The following is a 24,144-nucleotide window of genomic DNA, read 5'->3' as shown; positions in this document are numbered from 1 at the left end:
CTCCTCTCTCCCTGCCTCTCTCCCCCTCTCTTCCTCTCTCTCTTCCCATGTCTCTCTACCCCCCCCCCACACTTTATCTTAAATAAAGATAACTTTCAGTGAGTGTGGCCTTTTCTCATCTATCATTTGTATTGCCCTTATAACCCTGTCAGGCTGCACCAAGAGGTTTATGAAGACTAGAGTTGAGCAGGTCAGTACTACACAGTGCACCTTACCTGTGGTAATACAGGTAATACACTGATACACTGTCCACATCCATGGGATATATCAGTGAGTGGCTCTCCACTGGCTGCTGCTGCTGCTTCTCATGATGATGTTGTTGGTGATGATGTTGTTTGTGATGATGATGTTGTTGGTGATGATGTTGTTGTTGGTGATGATGTTGTCTGTGGTGATGATCTTGTTGTTGATGATGTTGTTGTTGTTGATGATGTTGTTGGTAATGGTGATGATTTTGTTGATGATGTTGTTGTTGTTGATGATTATGTTGTTGGTGAMCATGAGGTTGTTGGTGAGGATGATGTTGGTGGTGATGATGTTGGTGGCAATGATGTTGTTGATTATGTTCTTGTTGGTGATGATGATGATGTTGTTGGTGATGATGATGTTGTTGGTGATGATGATGTTGTTTGCGATGATGATGTTGTTGGTGATGATGTTGTTGTTGGAGAGGATGATGTTGTTGTTGGAGAGGATGATGTTGTTGTTGATGATGATGTTGGTGAGGATGTTGTAGGTGGTGATGTTGTTGGTGATGATGTTGTTGGTGATGATGATGATGATTGTGTTGATGATGATGGATGATGTTGATGATTGTGTTGATGATGATAATGGATGATGATGATTGTGTTGATGATGATGATGATTGTATTGATGATGATGGATGATGATGATTGTGTTGATGATGATGGATGATGATGATTGTGTTGATGATGATGATGATTGCGTTGATGATGATGTTGTTGTTGGTGGTGTTGGTGGTGAAGATGGATGATGATGATGTTGGTGGTGGTGATCATGGATGATGATGATGTTGATTGGAATGATGATGTTGTTGATGATGATGATGTTGTTGGTGATGATGATGTTGTTGATGATGTTAATGATGATGTTGTTGTTGGTGATGATGGTGTTGGGGTTGTTGGTGATGTTGTTGGTGACAATGTTATTGGTGATGGTCAATATAATAGCTTTGTTGTTGGTGATGATGTTGTTGTTGGTGATGATGATGTTGTGGATGTTGTTGGTGACAATGTTATTGGTGATGGTCAATATAATAGCTTTGTTGTTGGTGATGATGTTGTTGTTGGTGATGATGTTGGTCGGCGGATGATGTTGGTGGTGATGATTTTGTTGTTGATTATGTTGTTTGCGATGATGATGTGTTGTCGTGAGTTGTTGTTGGTTGATGTTTGTCTGTTGGTGATGATCTTGTTGTTGATGATGTTGTTGTTGTTGATGATTTGTTTGGTAATGGTGATGATTTTGTTGATGATTATGTTGTTGGTGAGCATGAGGTTGTTGGTGAAGATGATGTTGGTGGTGATGATGTTGGTGCAATGATGTTGTCTGATTATGTTGTTGTTGGTGATGATGATGATGTTGTTGTCGGTGATGTTGTTGTTGAGTGATGATGTTTGTCTGTGGTGATGATCTTATTGTTGATGATGTTGTTGTTGTTGATGATGTTGTTGGTAATGGTGTTGATTTTGTTGATGAGTTGTTTGTTGTTTGATGATTATGTTGTTGGTGGATGATGATGTTTGTTGGTGATGATGATGTTGTTTGCGATGCATGATGTTTTGTTTGGTGTTTGATGATGTTTGTTGTTGTATGATGTTGTTGTTGGAGAGGATGATGTTTGTTGTTTGGAGAGGATGATGTTGTTGTTGATGATGATGTTGGTGAGGATGTTGTAGGTGGTGATTTGTTGGTGATGATGTTGTTGTGAGATGATGATGATTGTGTTTGATGATGATGGATGATGTTGATGATTGTGTTGATGATGATTATGGATGATGATGATTGTGTATGATGAATGATGATGATTGTATTTGAGATGATGATGGGATGATGATGATTGTGTTGATGATGATGATGATGATCGATTTGTGTTGATGATGATGATGATTGCGTTGATGATGATGTTGTTGTTGTGGTGGTTTGTGGTGAAGATGGATGATGATGATGTTGGTGGTGGTGATCATGGATGATGATGATGTTGATTGGAATGATGATGTTGTGATGATGATGATGTTTGTTGGTGATGATGATGTTGTTGATGATGTTAATGATGATGTTGTTGTTGGTGATGATGGTGTTGGGGTTGTTGGTGATGTTGTTGGTGACAATGTTATTGGTGATGGTCAATATAATAGCTTTGTTGTTGGTGATGATGTTGTTGTTGGTGATGATGATGTGTTTGGTGATGATGTTGTTGTTGTGATGATATGTTTTGTGATGTTGTTGGTGAATTGTTGTTGTGATGATTGTTGTTGGATGATGATGTTGTTTGTTGTTTTGAGTGATGTTGTGGATGTTGTTGGTGAAATTGTTGTTGCTGATGTTGTTGTTGCTGATGATGATTTGTTGGTTTGTTGCCGATGATGTTGGTGGCGATGATGTTGGTGGTGATGATTTTGTTGTTGATTATGTTGTTTGCGATGATGATGTTGTTGTCGGTGATGTTGTTGTTGGTGATGTTGTCTTGTGTGATGATCTTGTTGTTGATGATGTTGTTGTTGTTTGATGATGTTGTTGGTAATGGTGATGATTTTGTTGATGATTATGTTGTTGGTGAGCAGGAGGTTGTTGGTGAAGATGATGTTGGTGGTGATGATGTTGGTGGCAATGATGTTGTGATTATGTTGTTGTTGGTGATGATGATGATGTTGTTGTCGGTGATGTTGTTGTTGGTGATGATGTTTGTCTGTGGTGATGATCTTTATTGTTGATGATGTTGTTGTTGTTGATGATGTTGTTGGTAATGGTGTTGATTTTGTTGATGATGTTTGTTGTTGTTGTTGATGATTATGTTGTTGGAGAGGTGATGTTGTTGATGATGATGTTGGTGAGATGTTGTAGGTGGTGGTGATTGTTGTCTGTTGGTGATGATCTTGTTGTTGAGTGATGTTGTTGTTGTTGATGATGTTGTTGTAATGGTGATGATTTTGTTGATGATTTTATGTTGTTGGTGAGCATGAGGTTGTTGGTGAAGATTGATGTTGGTGGCGATGATGTTGGTGCAATGATGTTGTTGTTATGTTGTTGTTGGTGATTGATGATGATGTTTGTTGATGATTGATCGTGTTGTTTGTAATGATGTTGTTGGTGATGATGTTGTTGTCGGTGATGTTGTTGTTTGGTGATGATGTTTGTCTGTGGTGATGATCTTGTTTGTTGATGATGTTTGTTGTTGTGATGATGTTGTTTGGTAAAATGGTGTTGGATTTTGGTTGATGATGTTGTTGTTGTTGTTGATGATTATGTTGTTGGTGATGATGATGATGAGATTGTGTTGATGATGATAGATGATGTGATGATTGTGTTGATGATGATGGATGCATGATTGTGTTGATGCTGATGGATGATGAATGAATTGCTGTTGATTGATGATGGCGATTGTATTGATAATAAATAGGAGATGATGATGGTGGATGATGATGATTGTGTTGATGATGATGATGATGATTGCGTTGATGATGATGTTGTTGTTGGTGATGATGGTGGTGTTGGTGGTGAAGATTGATGATGATGTTGGTGGTGGTGATCATGGATGATGATGATGTTGTTTGGAATGATGATGTTGTTGGTGATGATGATGTTGTTGGTGTTGATGATTATGAAGTTGTTGGTGATGTTGTTGGTGACAATGTTGTTGGTGATGGTCAATATAATAGTGTTGTTGGTGGTGATGTTGTTGTTGGTGATGAAGATGTTGATGTTGTTGGTGAAATTGTTGTTGGTGATGTTGTTGTTGCTGATGATGATGTTGTTGTTGTTGCTGATGATGTTGGAGCGGTGATGTTGTTGGTGAGGATGTTGTTGGTGTTGTTGGTGGTGATGTTGTTGGTGAGGATGTTGTTGGTGAAATTGTTGTTGGTGATGTTGTTGTTGACGATGATGATGTTGTTGTTGTTGCTGTTGATGTTGTAGGTGATGATGTTGTTGGTGATGATGATGATGTTGTTGTTGGTGATGATGATGTTGATGATGTTGTTGGTGATGATGATGTTGTTGGTGATGTTGTTGTTGCTGATGATGATGTTGTTGATGTTGCTGATGATGTTGGACCGATGATGTTGGTGGCGATGATGTTGTTGATGAGGATGTTGTAGGTGGTGAAATTGTTGGTGATGATGTTGTTGGTGATGATGATGATGTTGTTGGTGTTGATGATGTTGTTGATGTAGTTGGTGATGATGATGTTGGTGAGGATATTGTAGGTGGTGATGTTGTTGGTGAAGATGTTGTTATTGATGATGATGATTGTGTTGATGATGATGGATGATGATGATTGTGTTGATGATGATGATAATGATGTTATTGATGATGATGTTGTTGTTGTTGTTGGTGATGATGATGATGCTGTTGGTGWTGATGATGATGATGTTGTTGGTGATGATGAAGTTGGTGATGATGATGGTGGTGTTGGTGGATGATGATGATGTTGGTTGTGGTGATCATGGATGATGATGATGTTGTTTGTGATGATGATGTTGTTGGCGATGATGATGTTGTTGGTGTTGATGATGTTGGTGATGTTGTTGTTGGTGATGATGATGTTGGGGATGTTGGGGATGTTGTTGGTGAAATTGTTGTTGCTGATGTTGTTGTTGTTGCTGATGATGTTGGTGGCGATGATGTTTTAGGTGGTGAAGTTGTTGGTGATGATGTTGTTGGTGATGATGATGATGTTATTTGTGATGATGATGTTGTTGGTGATGATGTTGTTGTTGGTGATGATGATGTTGGTGAGGATGTTGTAGGTGGTGATGTTGTTGTTGATGATGATGATGGATGATTATGACGATGTTGTCGATGATGATGTTGTTGTTGGTAATGATGTTGTTGGTGATGTTGTTGATGATTATGATGATGTTGTTGGTGATGTTGTTGTTGATGATATTGTTGTTGTTGGTGATTACGATGATGATGTTGTTGGTGATGTTGTTGATGATTATGATGATGTTGTTGTTGGTGATGATGTTGTTGTTGATGATTATGATGTTGTTGTTGTTGGTGATGATGATGTTGCGGATGATGATGTTGTTTGTGGTGGTGATGTTGGTGTTTGTGATGATGACGATGTTGTTGGTGATGATGATGCTGTTGTTGGTGATGATGATGTTGGTGGTGGAGATGATGATGTTGTTGGTGGTGATGATGACGATGTTGTTTTTGATGATGATGTTGGTGARGATGATGTTGTTGTTGGTATTGATGATGATGTTGGTGATAATGATGCTGTTGTTGGTGATATTGTTGTTGGTGGTGATGATGATGATGTTGTTGGTGATGATGATATTGTTGTTGGTGATGATGATGATGTTGTTGATAGTGATAATGTTGTGGTTGTTGGTGATGATGTTGGTGGCAATGATGTCGGTGGTGATGATGTTGGTGATGATGAATGAAGGTGATGATGATTTTGTTGGTGATGATGATGATGATGTTGTTGGTGATGATGATGATCATGATGCTCTTGTTGGTGAAGATGATGTTGTTGGTGATGTTGCTGTTGGTGATGATGCTGTTGTTGGTGATGATGATGATGTTGATGATGATGTTGGTAGTGATGATGATGTTGTTGGTGATGTTGATGATGTTGTTTGTGATAATGATGATGTTGGTGATAATGGTGTTGGTGATAATGATGATGATGTTGTTGTTTGTGTTGATGATGTTGTTGTTGGTGGTGATGATGTTGGTGGCGAAGATGTTGTTTGTGGTGAAGATGTTGTTGGTGATGGTGATGATGGATGTTGTTGGTGATGTTGTCAGTGATGATAATGTTGGTGGTAATGATGATGTTGTTGTTGGTTATGTTGTTATTGGTGCCGATGTTGTTATTGGTGATGATGTTGTTGTTGGTGTTGTTGTTGTTGTTGGTGATGATGATGTTGTTGGTGATGATTATGTTTTGTTGATGATGATGGTAATGAGTATGTTGTTGTTGGTGATGCTGATGATGTTGTTGGTGATGATGATGTTGTTGTTGGTAATGATAATGATGTTGGTGATGATGATGAATGTTGGTGATGATGAATGTTGGTGATGATGATGATGTTGTTGGTGATGATGATGATGTTGGTGATGATGATGTTGATGGTGATGTTGTTGGTGATGAGGATGATGTTGTTGTTGGTGATGATGATGTTGTGATGATGATGTTGTTTGATGATGATGTTTTTGTTGGCGATATGTTTTTTCACGTTATTTGCAACTTATTTTGTACATAATGTTTCTGCAACTGTGTCTTATGACCAAAAAGAGGTTCTTGATATCAGGGCAGCGATTACTCAACCCGTACTGGAGGAATTCTTCTTCAATGAGTCGGATGGGAAGGATTTACTCCAGACACCAAACAAGGCCCTCATCTCCGCCATTCGCAGGAGGAAAAGACGGAGGTATCGTGAACGACGGTCCGGGTGCCTTGTAAGGATCAGTCGCCGACAGGGTAATCTACCTTTACCATCGGTCCTATTAGCCAACTTACAATCAATCGATAATAAAATAGACGAACTACGAGCATGTATATCGTACCAAKGGGACATTAAAAACTGTAATATATTATGTTTCACTGAGTCGTGGCTGAACGACGACATGATTAACATACAGCTGGCGGGTCTTAAGCTTTTTCGTCAGGATAGAACAGCGGCCTCTGGTAAGACAAGGGGAGGCGGCCTATGAGTATTTGTAAACAACAGCAGGTGCATGAAATCTAAGGAAGTCTCAAGGTTTTGCTCGCCTGAGGTAGAGTATCTTATGATAAGCTGTAGACCACACTTTTTACCAAGAGAGTCTACATTAATATTGTCTATTTACCACCACAGACCGATGCTGGCACTAAGACCGCACTCAATGAGCTGTATACGGCCATAAGCAAACAGGAAAARGCTCATCCAGAGGTGGCGCTCCTAGTGGCTGGGGACTTTAATGCAGGGAAACTCAAATCAGTTTTACCTKATTTTGATCAGCATGTTAAATGCGCAATCAGAGGGGAAAAAAACTCTAGACCACCTTTACTCCACACACAGAGACGCGTACAAAGCTCTCCCTCGCCCTAACACTTAGCAAATCTGACCGTAATTCTATCCTCCTGATTCCTGCTTACAAGCAAAAACTAAAGCAGGAAGCACCAGTCACTAGATCAATAAGATAGTGGTCAGATGAAGCAGATGCTAAGCTACAGGACTGTTTGCTAGCACAGACTGGAATATGTTCCCGGGATTCTTCTGATGGCATTGAGGAGTATACCACATCAGTCACTGGCTTCATCAATAAGTGCATCGATGACGTCGTCCCCACAGTGACCGTACGTACATACCCCAACCAGAAGCCATGGATTACATGCAACATCCGCACTGAGCTAAAGGGTAGAGCTGCCACTTTCAAGGAGCGGGACTCTAACCCGGAAGCCTATAAGAAATCCCGCTATGCCCTCCGACGAACCATCAAACAGGCAAAGCGTCAATACAGGATTAAGATTGAATCGTACTACACCGGCTCCGACGCTCGTCGGATGTGGCAGGGTTTGCAAACTATTACAGACTACAAAGGGAAGCACAGCCACGAGCTTCCCAGTGACACGAACCTACCAGACGAGCTAAATTACTTCTATGCTCGCTTTGGGGCAAGTAACACTGAAACATGCTTGAGAGCACCAGCCGTTCCAGACGACTGTGTGATCACGCTCTCCGTAGCCGATGTGAGTAAGACCTTTAAACAGGTCAACATTCACAAGGCCGCAGGGCCAGACGGATTACCAGGACGTGTATTCCGAGCATGCGCTGACCAACTGGCAAGTGTTTTCGCTGACATTTTCAACCTGTCCCTGACTGAGTCTGTAATACCAACATGTTTCAGGCAGACCACAATAGTCCACCATTATTAAGTTTGCCGATGACACAACAAGGGTGGGCCTGATCACCGACAACGATGAGACAGCATATAGGGAGGCGGTCAGAGACCTGGTCGTGGACAATAACCTCTCCCTCAACGTGATCAAGACTAAGGAGATGATTGTGGACTACAGGAAAAGGAGGACCGAGCACGCCCACATTCTCATCGACAGCTCTGTAGTTGAACAGGTTGAAAACTTCAAGTTCCTTGGTGTCCACATCTAACAAACTATCATGGTCCAAACACACTAAGACAGTCGTGAAGAGGGCACGACAAAGCCTATTCCCCCTCAGGAGACTGAAAAGATTTGGCATGGGTCCTCAGATCCTCAAAAGATTATACAGCTGCACCATCGAGAGAGCATCCTGACTGGTTGCATCACTGCCTGGTATGGCAACTGCTTGGCCTCCGATCACAAGGCACTGCAGAGGGTAGTGCCTACGGCCCAGTACATCACTGGAGCCAAGCTTCCTGCCATCCAGGACCTCTATATCAGGCGATGTCAGAGGAAGGCCCTAAAAATTGTCAAAGACTCCAGCCACCCTAGTCATAGACTGTTCTCTCTGCTATCGCATGGCAAGCGGTGCCGGAGCGCCAAGTTGAGGTCCAAAAGGCTTCTTTTAACAGCTTCTACCCCCAACCCATTAGACTCCTGAACAGCTAATCAAAGGCCTACCCAGACCCCTCTTTTACGCTGCTGCTACTCTCTGTTTATAATCTATGCATTGTCACTTTAACTCTACCTACATGTACATATTACCTCAATTGCCTCAACTAACCAGTGCCTCCACACATTGACTCTGTACCGGTACCACCTGTATATAGCCTCGCTTGTTATTATACTTGTTGGTGATGATGTTTTTGGTGGTGATGATGTTGTTGTTGGTGATGATGATTATGTTGTTGGTGATGATGATTATGTTGTTGGTGATGATGAATATAATGACGTTGTTGGTGATGTTGATGTTGTTGGTGATGATGTTGTTGGTGATGACCAATGTTGTTGTTGGTGAAGATGTTGGTGATGATGATGTGATGTTGATGTTAGTGATGATGATGATGTTGGTGATGATGATGTTGTTGGTGATGATGTTGATGATGTTGGTGATGACGATGATGTTGGGGATGATGATGATGATGTTGTTGGTGATGATGATGGTTGTTGGTGATGACGATGATGAAGTTGGTGATGATGAAGTTGTTGTTGTGATGATGATGTTGGTAATGATGATGTTATTGATGATGATAATGTTGTGTTGGTGATGATGATAGTGTTGGTGATGATGTTGATGATGTTGTTGTTGATGATGTTGTTGGTGACGATGATGATATTGGCGATGATGATGTTGTTGGTGATGATGATGTTATTGGTGGTGATGATGTTGTTGTTGTTATTGGTGGTGKTGATGTTGTTGTTGATGATGATGTCGTTGGTGATGATGCCGTTGGTGATGATGTTGTTGTTGGTGATAATGTTGATGTTGGTGATGATGTTGTTGGCTATTATGTTGTTTGTGATGTTGGTGATGTTGTTGGTGAAACTGTTGTTGGTGGTGATGATGTTGTTGGTGATGAATATAATGATGTTGTTGGTGATGTTGGTGATGATGAATATAATGACGTTGTTGGTGATGATGATGTTCGTGATGATGTTGTTAATGATGATGTTGTTGTTGCTGATGATGTTGATGATGATGGTGGTGATGGTGTTGTTGGAGATGTTGGTGATGATGTTGTTGATGATGGATGATGAGATGATGATTTTGATGATGTTGTTGTTGGTGACGATGGATGCTGTTGTTGGTGATGCTGATATTGTTGTTGGTGATGATGATGTTGTTGGTGATGATTATGATGTTGGTGGTGAAAATGATGATGTTGTTGGTGGTGATGATGTTGTTGTTTTTGATGATGATGATGTTGTTGGTGGTGATGATGTTGTTGGTGATGATGTTGGTGATGTTGATGATGCAGGTGGTGATGATGATGTTGTTGTTGGTGATGGTGATGTTGTTGTTGGTGATGATGTTGATGATGTTGTTGGTGCTGATGATGGACGTTGGTGATGATGATGTTGGTGATGTTGATGATGATGTTGTTGATGATGATGTTGTTGGTGATGATGACAATGTCGGTGATGATGAAAGTGTTGGTGATGATGTTGGCGATGTTGATTTTGTTGTTGGTGATGATGTTGTTGGTGATGATGATGTTGTTGGTGATGATGATGTTGTTGGTGATGATGTTGTTGGTGGTGATGATGTTGTTGGTGGTGATGATGTTGTTGGTGGTGATGATGTTGTTTTTGGTGTTGTTGTTGGTGATATTGTTGTTGTTGGTGATGATCATGATGATGGATGATGTTGTTGGTGATGATGTTGTTGTTGATTATGTTGAAGATTATATTTTGTTGATGATGTTGTTTTTGTTGATGATGTTGTTGTTGATAATGATGTTGTGTTTGTTGATGATGGATGATGTTGGTGATGATGATGATGATGTTGGTGATGATGATGATGTTATTATGTGATGATGATGTTGTTGGTGATGATGATGACCATTCAGCCACATGGACGGAGGATAGGATAGAAACAGACATGATGTATCATACACTCAAACAAATACAGACATATGGAGACAGGGTAGTCACTTTACCCCTATCTACATGTACATATTACCTCAACTAACATGTAGCCCCTCAATTGACTCGGTACCCCCTTTATATAGCCACGCATGCACGCACACACTCCTCATTACACAGATTCCTGCCCTCCTCTTCCATCCATCTCACTCTCTCTCTGCCCATCCCTTTCTCCTCATCACTGCGACAACCACCTTTCAATTATTGGTCTCTGAGGAAACAGTAATTAGCATGGGCATGGTTTTGCATACGATTAATGCAGCCCCCTTAATTAACACCCACCTCCCTGAGCTCCTGTCTCACTGAACACAGACACACACACACACACGCACATGGATGCACGCACGCACACGCACACTAGCCTACTTGTCCTTCATTGCCAGATGACAATAGGCTGACCTCTGTTGAATCAACAGACTGTGTAAACTCACACAGGGTCAAGGACTCCGGAGATTGAAGTAGTACTTCTCTGTTTTATGTGTGTGTGTGTGTGTGAGAGAGAGAGTGAGTGTGTGTGTGTGTGTTATGTGTGTGTGTGGCTGTGTGTTATTAGTTTATTATTGGTTAATAGCATTGAGCGACAGAAGGCGACAGAGTAAATAACTGTGACGCATATGGTTTAGACAGAGGTTTCAGACCCTACTGGCTATAGCATCGTATTATAACACCAGACACACACAGGTATGTATCAAACACAAAGCCAATAGGTGTCAGTGTTGTGGGGTGGTTAAGGAGAGCAGTAGGGCTGTGGGATCTCACTGGTAAATACTATAAGCCTCAAAAGCAACACAAGACAAAACCTACAGCCATAACCCACACCGTCTGATTACGACTGTGCACAGTGTGTGTGTGTGTGTGTGTGTGCGTGTGTGTGTGTGTGTGTGTGTGTGTTCTGCAGTTTGAGCTAGGAGCCAGGGGGAGTATAGGAGGAAGAGGGCAGATTTTGAGAAATTTCTACACAGACAGTGAGGCTCACGCCCTAGCGTTAGAATGTTTTTTTTTGACAGGGTGTCAGAGATGGAGAAGTTTTAACAGGTGTAGAATAGCTACTATAGTGGTTCTGAGGATGGAGTTATTAGCTAATGAAACAGAYAGATGTTTAACTACCATGTTCAATAAGATCATAAAGGACATGGAGAGTTACGTTGCATCCTGACCACGATCAAGGTCAACTGGGATGACACACACACACACACACAAAAAGGCATGCACATACACACTCTCTCTCTTACCAATATCTTTCGTTCTAGTATTGTCAGATCATGTTTGTTCGTTCACCAGCAGACCACAGCCAGCCATGCATAACCACGACATCACACTGCATGCAATGGGCACGCACGCAGACACACACACCACACACACCACACACACACACACACCACACCACACCACACACACACACACACACCACACACACATCACACACACACACACACCACACACACACACACAGCACACAACAACACAACACACACACACACACACACACACACACACACACACACACACCTGCCACTACACTGCATGCAACCAGCACCTAGCACAGAGCAAACCCCACCCAAACCCACTCCTATCCACATACACAGTGACTCCGACCAGCACCACCACAAAGCCATACCACAGAGTATCCACAGGACACACCATAGCACCAAGGGGGACACAAGGGGGAGACAGGCACACACAGCTGAACTCACTGGGTGTCTCTTGGGGACGTCATATACCCCCTCCTTCTGTTGGCTGGTCGGAACCTGGACAACCAACCAATCACCACAAAGCCCACCAACCACACGTTAGCTTTTGTTACCATGACAACCCTCATTTTTAATGTGCCAGAAAGTACCAATTGTAGTAAATACCAAAGCAATACAAGACTGTAAAATAAAGCCGTACAGCCAAATATATAGAGACTAAAGCCTGAACATTATTGTCCCTTATAGCTTGCATCTGAGGGTGTGTGTGTGTGTGTGTGTGCGCATGTGCGTGCATGCATTCGTGCGAGAGAGAGAATGAGTGATGTAATCTGTATTCAAATCTATGAGTTGAGGCTTCATTTAGAGTATCAGTTTGATGTATGAACAGCTCTCTCTCTCTCCCAGCTAAGTCCCCCTCTTCTCCCTCTCCAATAAAGTGGATCAATGTGGTCTTACCACAGAGAGAGACATGTAATAAACTGGTCTGTCTGTCTGTCTGTCTGTGGCTTTGTCTCAAATGACACCACATTCATCATGTAGTGCACTACTCTTGGCCACTACTCTGTGGACTTTTGAGACAGACAAACATATTGATACAGGACAATGTCTCTATATGTTTTATTTGCGTTTTGTTCTATTGACTGATGATTGATTGTCCCTGAAGTGTAAGACTATCAAACTAATCCACCTGATTGATCTGTTGTGAATGGAAACGTCAATAAAAACCTGATGGGACAAAAACGTCTGTCTGTCATAACAGTCTGACTACCACAGATAACTACCACTGCCTGAGTACTCTCTCCATCTCTCCTCCCTCCATCTCTCCTCCGTCTTTCCTAATCCCTCTCTCTCCTCCTCTTTTCGTTCTCTTGTTTATTTCCCCTCTCATCCTTCTTCATCTCTCCATCTCTCTGGTTGTTTATTTCCAGAGGCAGACATCTTTATTCATCTGTTGGTTCCTCTGTTGCACGATTCTAACACGTCTTCTTGCGTGTGTGTGTGTGTGTTTGTGTGCGTGTGTGTTAGAGCGTGCTCTATTTTCATTCTATTATTTTTAAAGATCAAACAAGAGCCTGGTGATTAATCTCTCTTTCCCACTCCCTCCTTCATCTCCTCAGAAAAAGAGGGAGGAAGGGGAAGGAGGAGGGGTCTGCCTTACTCATGCATGTGTGTTCGTTTGTGGTGTGTCTGTCAGTAGTGAAGCTGTAGGTGAGGGGTTGTTCCACCTCAAAAACAAAAAAGAGGATTTTGACACCCATCATCTCAGATTGTTCTGAAATTTGTTGTTGTTGTTAAAAACAGATAACATTAGCATTCCTGCAACATTATTTTGTTGAAATATAATTTGATCTCTGAGAAATTAAGGTAATTTGATTGCACCCAAATTGGCCATTTAAATGTATAGAATTAATATAATATTTAATAAATATAGTACCTAACATCCGATTTGGACCAAACTTTTTTCTAACAATGAGTTAAAAAGCCACTCACGGACATCCCACGTCCCACGGCGACTCCACCACAACAACGAGCATACAGTATCAGTTCTCTGTCTGATAAGTAGTATGGAGCTGCTCAATGTTAGACTTTTTTGGGGACCAAATTGGATGATAGGTACTATATTTATTGAATATTATATCAATCCTATAAATTGAAATGGCCAATTTGGGTGCAATCAAATTACCTTAATTTTTCAGAGATCTAATTACATTTCAACAAAATAACATTGCAGGAATGCTAATGTTATATTTTTCTAACTATGGAAACAATTTCCGAATAATCTGAGATGGCTTGTTGAAATGGCTTGTTGAAATGACATGGAATGACCCTGAGGGTATTCTCAAATCATCTCTATCCCATTGGAACCCTGCTCCTATCACTCACACAACTCCACCAATCAGATCCAAGCAGAGAGGAGAGGCTTGTACCTGATAAATGCTCTCTTCTGAATGGTCGCGGATGGGCTCGTGTCCCGCCTCAAACACAATGTACTACAACACAGGCAGCAGGGAGAGGAGAAGAGGAATAAAGAGAAAAATAGGAAATAGGAATAGAAGAAAAAGGACAGGCTGAGAATATGATGCAAAGATGTGATTGGTCAGACAGAATCATCTGTAGGTCCCGCCCGCAAGCAATCCCAGAAAACTTCACACACACCTCCATTCATCTGACAAGAATCCTGGGACTCCCCCACAATTCCCCACAGACGCAGATAAACAGGCAAGGAGATTGAAAGAAGCATTAAAAAGAACCATACTGATTGGATAGACAGCATTAGGGAAGCATTCTGATTGGTGTTTAGAAGTTACCTGGTAGACAGGATCCTCCAAATCTTCCTCCAGAATAGTCTGAAGACATAGGGATGGATGGAGAGGGGAGAAAGCAGAGAGGGAGGAAGACCAGTGTAGTTGACAGATAGAGGCAGCAGCACCAACAATAATCAGATAGTAAACATTGTGTGTATTGTGTGTGTGTGTACCTGGTACACAGCCTGTTCACATTGTTTGTCCTTCTGGGCTTTCTTCTCCATCTCCTCTCTCTGTTTGATCTGATAGATGAGCTGGAACAGGTCCCGAAGGTCCAGGATCACTGGCTCTGCCTGAGAAGGGGAGAGGAAGTAGAACACTTATATACAGTTGAAGTCAAAAGTTTACATACACTTAGGTTGGAGTCATTAAAACTCGTTTTTCAACCACTCCACAAATTTCTTGTTAACAAACTAAAGTTTTGGGAAGTCGGTTAGGACATCTACTTTGTGCATGACACAAGTAATTTTTCCAACAATTGTTTACAGACAGATTATTTCACTTCTAATTCACTGTATCACAATTCCAGTGGGTCAGAAGTTTACATACACTAAGTTGACTGTGCCTTTAAACAGCTTGGAAAATTCCAGAAAATGATGTCATAACTTTAGAAGCTTCTGACAGGCTAATTGACATAATTTGAGTTAATTGGAGGTGTACCTGTGGATGTATTTCAAGGCCTATCTTCAAACTCAGTGCCTCTTTGCTTGACATCATGGGAAAATCAAAAGAAATCAGCCAAGACCTCCACAAGTGTGGTTCGTCATTGGGAGCGATTTCCAAACGCCTGAAGGTACCATGTTCATCTGTACAAACAATCATATCGCTCAGGAAGGAGACGCGTTCTGTCTCCTAGAGATGAAAGTACTTTGGTGCGAAAAGTGCAAATCAATCCCAGAACAGCAGCAAAGGACATTGTGAAGATGCTGGAGGAAACAGGTACAAAAGTATCTATATCCACAGTAAAACGAGTCCTATATCGACATAATCTGAAAGGCAGCTCAGAAAGGAAGAAGCGACTGCTCCAAAACTGCCATAAAAAAGCCAGACTACGGTTTGCAACTGCACATGGGGACAAAGATCATACTTTTTGGAGAAATGTCCTCTGGTCTGATGAAACAAAAATAGAACTGTTTGGCCATAATGACCATCATTATGTTTGGAGGAAAAAGGGGAAGCTTGCAAGCCGAAGAACACCATCCCAACCGTGAAGCACGGGGGTGGCAGCATCATGTTGTGGGGGTGCTTTGCTGCAGGAGGGACTGGTGCACTTCACAAAATAGATGGCATCATGAGGATATATTGAAGCAACATCTCAAGACATCAGTTAGGAAGTTAAAGCTTGGTTGCAAATGGGTCTTCCAAATGGACAATGACCCCAAGCATATTTCCAAAGTTGTTGCAAAATGGCTTAAGGACAACAAAGTCAAGGTATTGGAGTGGCCATCACAAAGCCCTGACCTCAATCCTACAGAAAATCTGTGGGCTGAACTGAAAATGCGTGTGCGAGCAAGGAGGCCTACAAACCTGACTCAGTTACACCAGCTCTGTCAGGAGGAATGGGCCAAAATTCAGCCAACTTATTGTGGGAAGCTCGTGGAAGGCTACCCGAAACGTTTGACTCAAGTTAAACAATTTAAAGGCAATGCTACCAAATACTAATTGAATGTATGTAAACTTCTGACCCACTGGGAATGTGATGAAAGAAATAAAAGCTGAAATAAATCATTCTCTCAACTATTATTCTGACATTTCACATTCTTAAGATAAAGTGGTGATCCTAACTGACCTTAGTCAGGAATTGTGGAAAACTGAGTTTAAATGTATTTGGCTAAGGTGTATGTAAACTGCCGACTTCAACAGTATCTCTGTTGTGTGAGGGTGTCTCTGCCATACATACAGGCAGAGACACCCTCACACACAAATACACAAGCATATGAGCACACACACGAATGCACAAACACATCAACTCACATCCAGTGTAATACAGCATTTACTGTCGATGTGAGGCTTTAAGGGGTGAGACTGGGGAACAATGAAATATAGAACATATTTAATATTTGATTGAGGCCTAACAGGCAGACAGTGTTTGGGAAACGACATGGACATCCCCAGTATAGTGTTGGGTTCCTACTTCCTACCACGTCTGAACTCTGATCCAGTGTTATTTAAATCATGTAGTGTGTCTGACCTCTTCCTCTTCTCATTCAGACCAACTCTCATCCCTTTCTCTACTCGGTCTTTCATCATTTCTTTCTTTCCTCTCTCTGTCAGTTTCACTGCTCCCTCTCTCGTTTAGCTCTCGTCTCTCTCTCGTCTCTCTCTCTCTCTCATCTCTCTCTCTCTCTCTCGTCTCTCTGTATAATGAGGAATGAACAGAGACAGATCTGTCTTGTCATCTCTGTATTCTCAGAAAACACTGCAGGTACTGAACTCTTGGCAACCTCAGAGTAATACATGGCAGCTTGCTGGGTTGTGTGTGTCAAAGGACTCCAGGTCAGTTCCTGGGTGGATGGACGGGTTGATAGAGGCAGTGACACACACTCACACTCATCAATATGGCATCAGAGAGCAGAGAGACGGCCTCAGATGAAACAGAGACAAAACACAAGACACACAGACACAAATAATGTCAGTTAAACCAGAAGTAAAATCCAGAGTAATTTGGTCAGCTGCGTGACTTCTGGGCCTATACGTGTCTGAAAATTGAAAGCTCCGGCGGATTACGAAGTCTAAACCCTTGCAAAAGAAAACTCTCAGCCAAAGCTGCCCCCGCCCCCCCTTCCGATCCATGTGGACACATGCCCAAAGTACTCAAAGTGAAGCAGTTTAAGCACCGCCTTCCCGGGAACCTGTTATGTCCATATTAGGGATGTGACAAATGGAAAAAAGGTATGTTAAAAAGATAAGGAAAATTCATAGAATTCCACATGAATTCACAATGCAGATGGTCTATATCGTCCCTCCCATGGAGAGAGAGAGATAAGATGATCAATTATGCTGCTGCTGCTTTTGCTTTTCCCGACAGTGGTCATAGAGCTCGAGGCTCCGTGTGGGAAGTTATTAGGACATTTCTAGACTAATCAATGGAAGATGGAATTAAAATGACAGAACTAAAAGTTAGATAAGAAGGACAGGCTACAACACTAAGAGCCCACAGGTAGGCTGCTACAGTACATAATCATCTGAATGTAGTTGTTGTTATTTACTGTAAGGGAAGAAAGCGCACAGTTAAAGTTATGTAGTCTCAATTAGCTTAGCTAATGTTAGCTCGCTAGTGCATCAGATGAGAAACTGAAAACCACGTACCACCGCAAAACTGAAAGCACGTACCACCGCATTTAATCATGGCAAGGTGACTGGAAACATGGCCGAATACAAACAGTGTCATTATTCCCTCCGTAAGGCAATCAAACAAGCAAAGCGTCAGTATAGAGACAAAGTGGAGTTGCAATTCAACGGCTCAAACACAAGACGTATGTGGCAGGGTCTACAGACAATCACCGATTACAAAAAGAAAACAAGTCCCTTGGCGGACATTGACGTCTTGCTTCCAGACAAAAAACAACTTCTATGCGCACTTTGAGGACAATACAGTGCCAATGCGGCCCGCTATCAAAGACTGTGGGCTCTCCTTCTCCGTGGACATGAGTAAAACATTTAAACGTGCTAACCCTTGCAAGGCTGCCGGCCTAGATGGCATCCTTAGCCGCGACCTCAGAACATGTGCAGACCAGCTGGCTGGTATGTTTACGAACATATTCAATCAATCCCTATCCCAGTCTGCTGTCTCCACATGCTTCAAGATAGCCACCATTGTTCCTGTTCCCAAGAAAGCTAAGGTAACTGAACTAAATGACTATCGCCCCGTAGCACTCAGTTCTGTCATCATGAAGTGCTCTGAAAACTAGTCAAGGATCATATCACCTCCACCCTACCTGTCACCCTAGACCCACTCCTGCCCCAATGGGTCCACAGACGATGCAATCGCCATCACACTGCACACTGCCCTATCCCATCTGGACAAGAGGAATACCTATGTAAGAATGCTGTTCATTGACTATAGCCCAGCATTCAACAGCATAGTACTCTCCAAGCTCACCATTAAGCTCGAGGCCCTGGGTTTGAACCCCGCTCTGTGCAATTGGGTCCTGGACTTGCTGACAGGCCGCCCCTAAGTGGTGAAGGTAGGAAACAACATCTACACTTCATTGATCCTCAACACGGGGACCCCACAAGGGTGTGTGCTCATCCCCCTCCTGTACCCATGTACCCATGTTAACCCATGACTGTGTGGCCATGCCCGCCTCTAACTCAATCATCAAGTTTGCAGACGACACTACAGCAGAAGGCTTGACTACCAACAACGACGAGACTGCCGACAGGGAAGAGGTGAGGGCCATCGGAGTGTGGTGTCAGGAAAATAACCTCTTACTCAGTGTCAGCAGAACAAAATATATGATCGTGGACTTCAGGAAACAGCAAAGGGAGCTGCAAAGCTCAGCAAAGCTTTCATTGTCCACATCAACGGGACAGCAGTGGAGAAGGTGGAAAGCTTTAAGTTCCTCGGCGTACATAACGCCGACAAATTGAAATAGTCCACTCACACAGACAGTGTGGTGAAGAAGGCGCACCAGCGCCTCTTCAACTTTAGGAGGCTGAAAACCTTAACTAACTTTTACAGGTGCACAATTGAGAGCATCCTGTCGGGCTGCACCGCCTGGTATGGCAACTGCTCTCCAGAGGGTGGTGCGGTCTGCACAACGCATCACCAGGGGCAAACTACCTGCCCTCCAGGACACCTACAACACCTGATGTCACAGGAAGGCAAAAAAGATCATCAAGGACAATAACCACCCGAGCCACTGCCTGTTCACCCCGCTTCCATCCAGAAGGCGAGGTCAGTACAGGTGCATCAAAGCTGGGACAGAGAGATTGAAAAACAGCTTCAATCTCAAGGCTGCCTACCACAGAGAGGTGGCTGCCTACCTACAGACTTGATAAATGGAACACTAGACACTTTAATAATGCCACTTTAAAGAATGTTTACATATCTCACATTACTCATCTCATATGTATATACTGTATACTGTATCCTTCACTATCTATTGCATCTTAGCCATATATTTTATACTTATATATTCTTATTGCATTCCTTTACTAGATTGTATTAGGTTTATTGTGGAATTGTTAGATATTACTGCACTGTCGGAACTAGAAGCATAAGCACTTCGTTACACTCGCAATAACATCTGCTAACCATGTGTATGTGACCAATAAAATTTGATTTGATTTGAGATGACAAATAACTAGCAATAAGTTAGTCTACCAGTGCGAGTCGACTTGGTTGAGATGTGCAGTTCGTGAACGATTTGTTGTTTTTGAACAACTCTACTGACTCGAGTCATGATTAGTTTTTCCAAGTAACTTGTTCATTTTAGTCGTTCATTTGATCTGCTGGCCGCAATTCATTTTATAGCAGGATTAATACGCGCTCCATAGAGAAGAAGACACTGTATACCTGCTAATAAAGGACTATTAACACGGCCCAGTGCAGTACTTTTGTAAGAAAAAAACAAAACAAAAAACACAAATATATATTTTTWAATTCAGATTTTTCAGGAGGTGCTGCAGCCCCCCCTACTTCCCACGGCTATTGCTGCTGCAGTTCGGAAATTATATGTGCTTCTCCCTCGCAGCAGTCGAGTCATTCTGCCAAGAATCGTTCACAAATTCTAGTTGTCATGTTTTGTCTTTGATCATCATGTCTTGTCCCTGTGCTTCCCTCTGCTGGTCTTATTAGGTTCTTTCCCTCTTTCTATCCTCTCTCTCCTCCTCCCTCTCTCCCTCTCCCCGTCTCTCTCTCTATCGTTCCGTTCCTGCTCCCAGCTGTTTCTCATTCTCCTAACGACCTCATTTACTCTTTCACACCTGTCCCCTATTTTGCCCTCTGATTAGAGTCCCTATTTCCCCTCTGTTTTCCGCTTCTGTCCTTGTCGGATTCTTGTTTGATGTTTGCTGTCCTGTGTCCTTGTTCCGCCCTGTCGTGTTTTTGCCTTCTTCAGATGCTGCGTGTGAGCAGGTGTCTATGTCAGCTACGGCCTGTGCCTTCCTGAAGCGACCTGCAGTCTGTGTGTCGCGTCTCCAGTCGTTCCTCTCTACTGACGAGAGGATTTCAGTTTCCTGTTTTGGATTTACCTTTGATATATCCAGAAGAATCATTGTTTGTTTGATACTGGAATAAAGACTCTGTTGCTATTACGTCGCTTTTGGGTCCTCATTCATCAGCATAACAGAAGAATCCGACCAAGAATGGACCCAGCGACTACGGATTCTCGCAACACTGCCGTCGAGATCCAGGGAGCAATGCTCGGCAGACACGAGCAGGAATTGTCTGCTGCTCGTCATGCCGTTGAGACCCTGTCCGCTCAGGTCTCCGATCTCTCAGGACAGTTTCAGAGTCTTCGTCTCGTGCCACCAGCTACTTCCTGGTCTTCCGAGTCTCCGGAACCTAGGGTTAATAACCCACCATGTTACTCTGGGCAGCCCACTGAGTGTCGCTCCTTTCTCACCCAGTGTGATATTGTGTTCTCTCTCCAGCCCAACACATACTCAAGAGAGAGAGCTCGGATCGCTTACGTCATATCACTCCTTACTGGTCGGCTCGGGAGTGGGGCACAGCTATCTGGGAGGCAAGGGCTGAGTGTTCTAACGTTTATCAGAACTTTAAAGAGGAGATGATACGGGTTTTTGATCGTTCAGTTTTTGGAAGGAGGCTTCCAGGGCTCTGGCTTCCCTATGTCAAGGTGATCGATCCATAACGGATTACTCTATAGAGTTTCGCACTCTTGCTGCATCCAGTGACTGGAACGAGCCGGCGTTGCTCGCTCGTTTTCTGGAGGGACTCCACGCTGAGGTTAAGGATTAGATTCTCTCCCGGGAGGTTCCTTCCAGCGTGGACTCTTTGATTGCACTCGCCATCCGCATAGAACGACGGGTAGATCTTCGTCACCGAGCTCGTGGAAGAGAGCTCGCGTTAACGGTGTTTCCCCTCTCCGCATCTCAACCATCTCCTCCCACCGGCTCAGAGACTGAGCCATGCAGCTGGGAGGTATTCGCATCTCGACTAAGGAGAGGAACGGAGAATCACCAACCGCCTTTGCCTCTATTGCGGTTCTGCTGGACATTTTGTCATGTCATGTCCAGTAAAAGCCAGAGCTCATCAGTAAGCGGAGGGCTACTGGTGAGCGCTACTACTCAGGTCTCTCCATCAAGATCCTGTACTACCTTGTCGGTCCATCTACGCTGGACCGGTTCGGCTGCTTCCTGCAGTGCCTTGATAGACTCTGGGGCTGAGGGTTGTTTTATGGACGAAGCATGGGCTCGGAAACATGACATTCCTCTCAGACAGTTAGGGAAGCCCACGCCCACGTTCGCCTTAGATGTAGTCTTCTCCCAGTATCAGATGTGAGACACTACCTTTAACCCTCACAGTATCTGGTAACCACAGTGAGACCATTTCCTTTTTGATTTTTCGTTCACCTTTTACACCTGTTGTTTTGGGTCATCCCTGGCTAGTATGTCATAATCCTTCTATTAATTGGTCTAGTAATTCTATCCTATCCTGGAACGTTTCTTGTCATGTGAAGTGTTTAATGTCTGCTATCCCTCCTGTGTCTTCTGTCCCCTCTACTCAGGAGGAACCTGGTGATTTGACAGGAGTGCCGGAGGAATATCATGATCTGCGCACGGTCTTCAGTCGGTCCAGAGCCAGCTCCCTTCCTCCTCACCGGTCGTATGATTGTTGTATTGATCTCCTTCCGGGGACCATCCCCCTCGGGGTAGACTATACTTCCTGTCGGTTCCCGAACGTAAGGCTCTCGAGGATTATCTGTCTGTTTCTCTCGACGCCGGTACGTGGTGCCTTCTTCCTCCCGCCGGAGCGGGTTTTTCTTTGTTAAGAAGAAGGACGGTACTCTGCGCCCCTGCGTGGATTATCGAGGGCTGAATGACATAACGGTTAAGAATCGTTATCCGCTTCCCCTTATGTCGTCAGCCTTCGAGATTTTGCAGGGGCCAGGTTTTTACTAAGTTGGACCTTCGTAACGCTTACCATCTCGTACGCATCAGAGAGGGGGACGAGTGGAAAACGGCGTTTAACACTCCGTTTAGGCATTTTGAATACCGGTTCTGCCGTTCGGTCTCGCTAATGCTCCAGCTGTCTTTTCAGGCATTAGTTAATGATGTACTGAGAGACATGCTGAACATTTTTGTTTTCGTTTACCTTGACGATATCCTGATTTTTTCACCGTCACTCGAGATTCATGTTCAGCACGTTCGACTGTACTCCAGCGCCTTTTAGAGAATTGTCTCTACGTGAAGGCTGAGAAGTGCGCCTTTCATGTCTCCTCTGTCACATTTCTCGGTTCTGTTATTTCCGCTGAAGGCATTCAGATGGATCCCGCTAAGGTCCAGGCTGTCAGCGTTGGCCCGTTCCTAAGTCACGTGTCGAGTTGCAGCGCTTTCTCGGTTTCGCTAATTTCTATCGGCGTTTCATTCGTAATTTCGGTCAAGTGGCTGCCCCTCTCACAGCTCTGACTTCTGTCAAGACTTGCTTTAAGTGGTCCGGTTCCGCCCAGGGAGCTTTTTGATCTCCTCAAGAAGCGTTTTACATCCGCCCTATCCTTGTTACTCCTGACGTCACTAAACAATTCATTGTCGAGGTTGACGCTTCAGAGGTGGGCGTGGGAGCCATTCTGTCTCAGCGTTTCCATTCTGACGATAAGGTCCATCCTTGCGCTTACTTTTTCATCGCCTGTCGCCATCGGAACGCAAACTATGATGTGGGTAACCGCGAACTGCTCGCCATCCGCTTAGCCATAGGCGAATGGCGACAGTGGTTGGAGGGGGGACCGTCCCTTTTGTCGTTTGGACTGACCATAAGAAACTTGAGTACATTCCGTTCTGCCAAACGACTTATAGCACGTCAAGCTCGTTGGGCGTTGTTTTCGCTCGTTTCGAGTTCGTGATTTCCTATCGTCCGGGAAATAAGAACACCAAGCCTGATGCCTTATCCCGTCTCTTTAGTTCTTCTGTGGCTCTACCGACCCCGAGGGATTCTCCCTGAAGGGCGTGTTGCGGTTGACTGTCTGGGGAATTGAGAGACAGGTAAAGCAAGCACTCACTCACACTGCGTCGCCGCGCGCTTGTCCTAGTAACCTTCTGTTCGTTCCTGTCTCTACTCGTCTGGCTGTTCTTCAGTGGGCTCACTCTGCCAAGTTAGCTGGCCCCCCGGCGTTCGGGTACGCTTGCTTCTATTCGCCAGCGGTTTTGGTGGCCTACTCAGGAGCGGGAACGCGCCGTTTCGTGGCTGCTTGTTCGG

General features: G+C 43.5%; 2 protein-coding genes across 2 annotated transcripts in view; both read right to left on the bottom strand.

Moving 5' to 3' along the window:
- Positions 1 to 24,144, bottom strand: part of LOC111975973 (disabled homolog 1-like) — a 47,783-nt gene that overhangs the window by 10,298 nt on the left and 13,341 nt on the right. Inside the window, exons 2-5 of the mRNA XM_070447618.1 lie at positions 14,936 to 15,055; positions 14,766 to 14,804; positions 14,385 to 14,447; positions 12,460 to 12,513 (exon numbers count right to left, since the gene is read on the bottom strand). Of these exons, the coding sequence (XP_070303719.1) occupies positions 12,460 to 12,513; positions 14,385 to 14,447; positions 14,766 to 14,804; positions 14,936 to 14,986 (207 nt within the window). The 5' untranslated portion in view covers positions 14,987 to 15,055. The remainder of the gene's footprint in view (positions 1 to 12,459; positions 12,514 to 14,384; positions 14,448 to 14,765; positions 14,805 to 14,935; positions 15,056 to 24,144) is intronic.
- LOC139028978 (uncharacterized) lies at positions 9,358 to 12,409 on the bottom strand. The gene is given in 2 exon segments (XM_070447700.1): positions 9,358 to 9,933; positions 12,362 to 12,409. Coding segments are annotated over 2 exon segments (624 nt in total).

This window comes from Salvelinus sp. IW2-2015, linkage group LG16 (assembly GCF_002910315.2).
Source record: "Salvelinus sp. IW2-2015 linkage group LG16, ASM291031v2, whole genome shotgun sequence".
Taxonomy (NCBI): domain Eukaryota; kingdom Metazoa; phylum Chordata; class Actinopteri; order Salmoniformes; family Salmonidae; genus Salvelinus; species Salvelinus sp. IW2-2015.
Note: the sequence above shows the minus strand (reverse complement) of the source record. Positions and strands in the feature narration are given on the sequence as shown.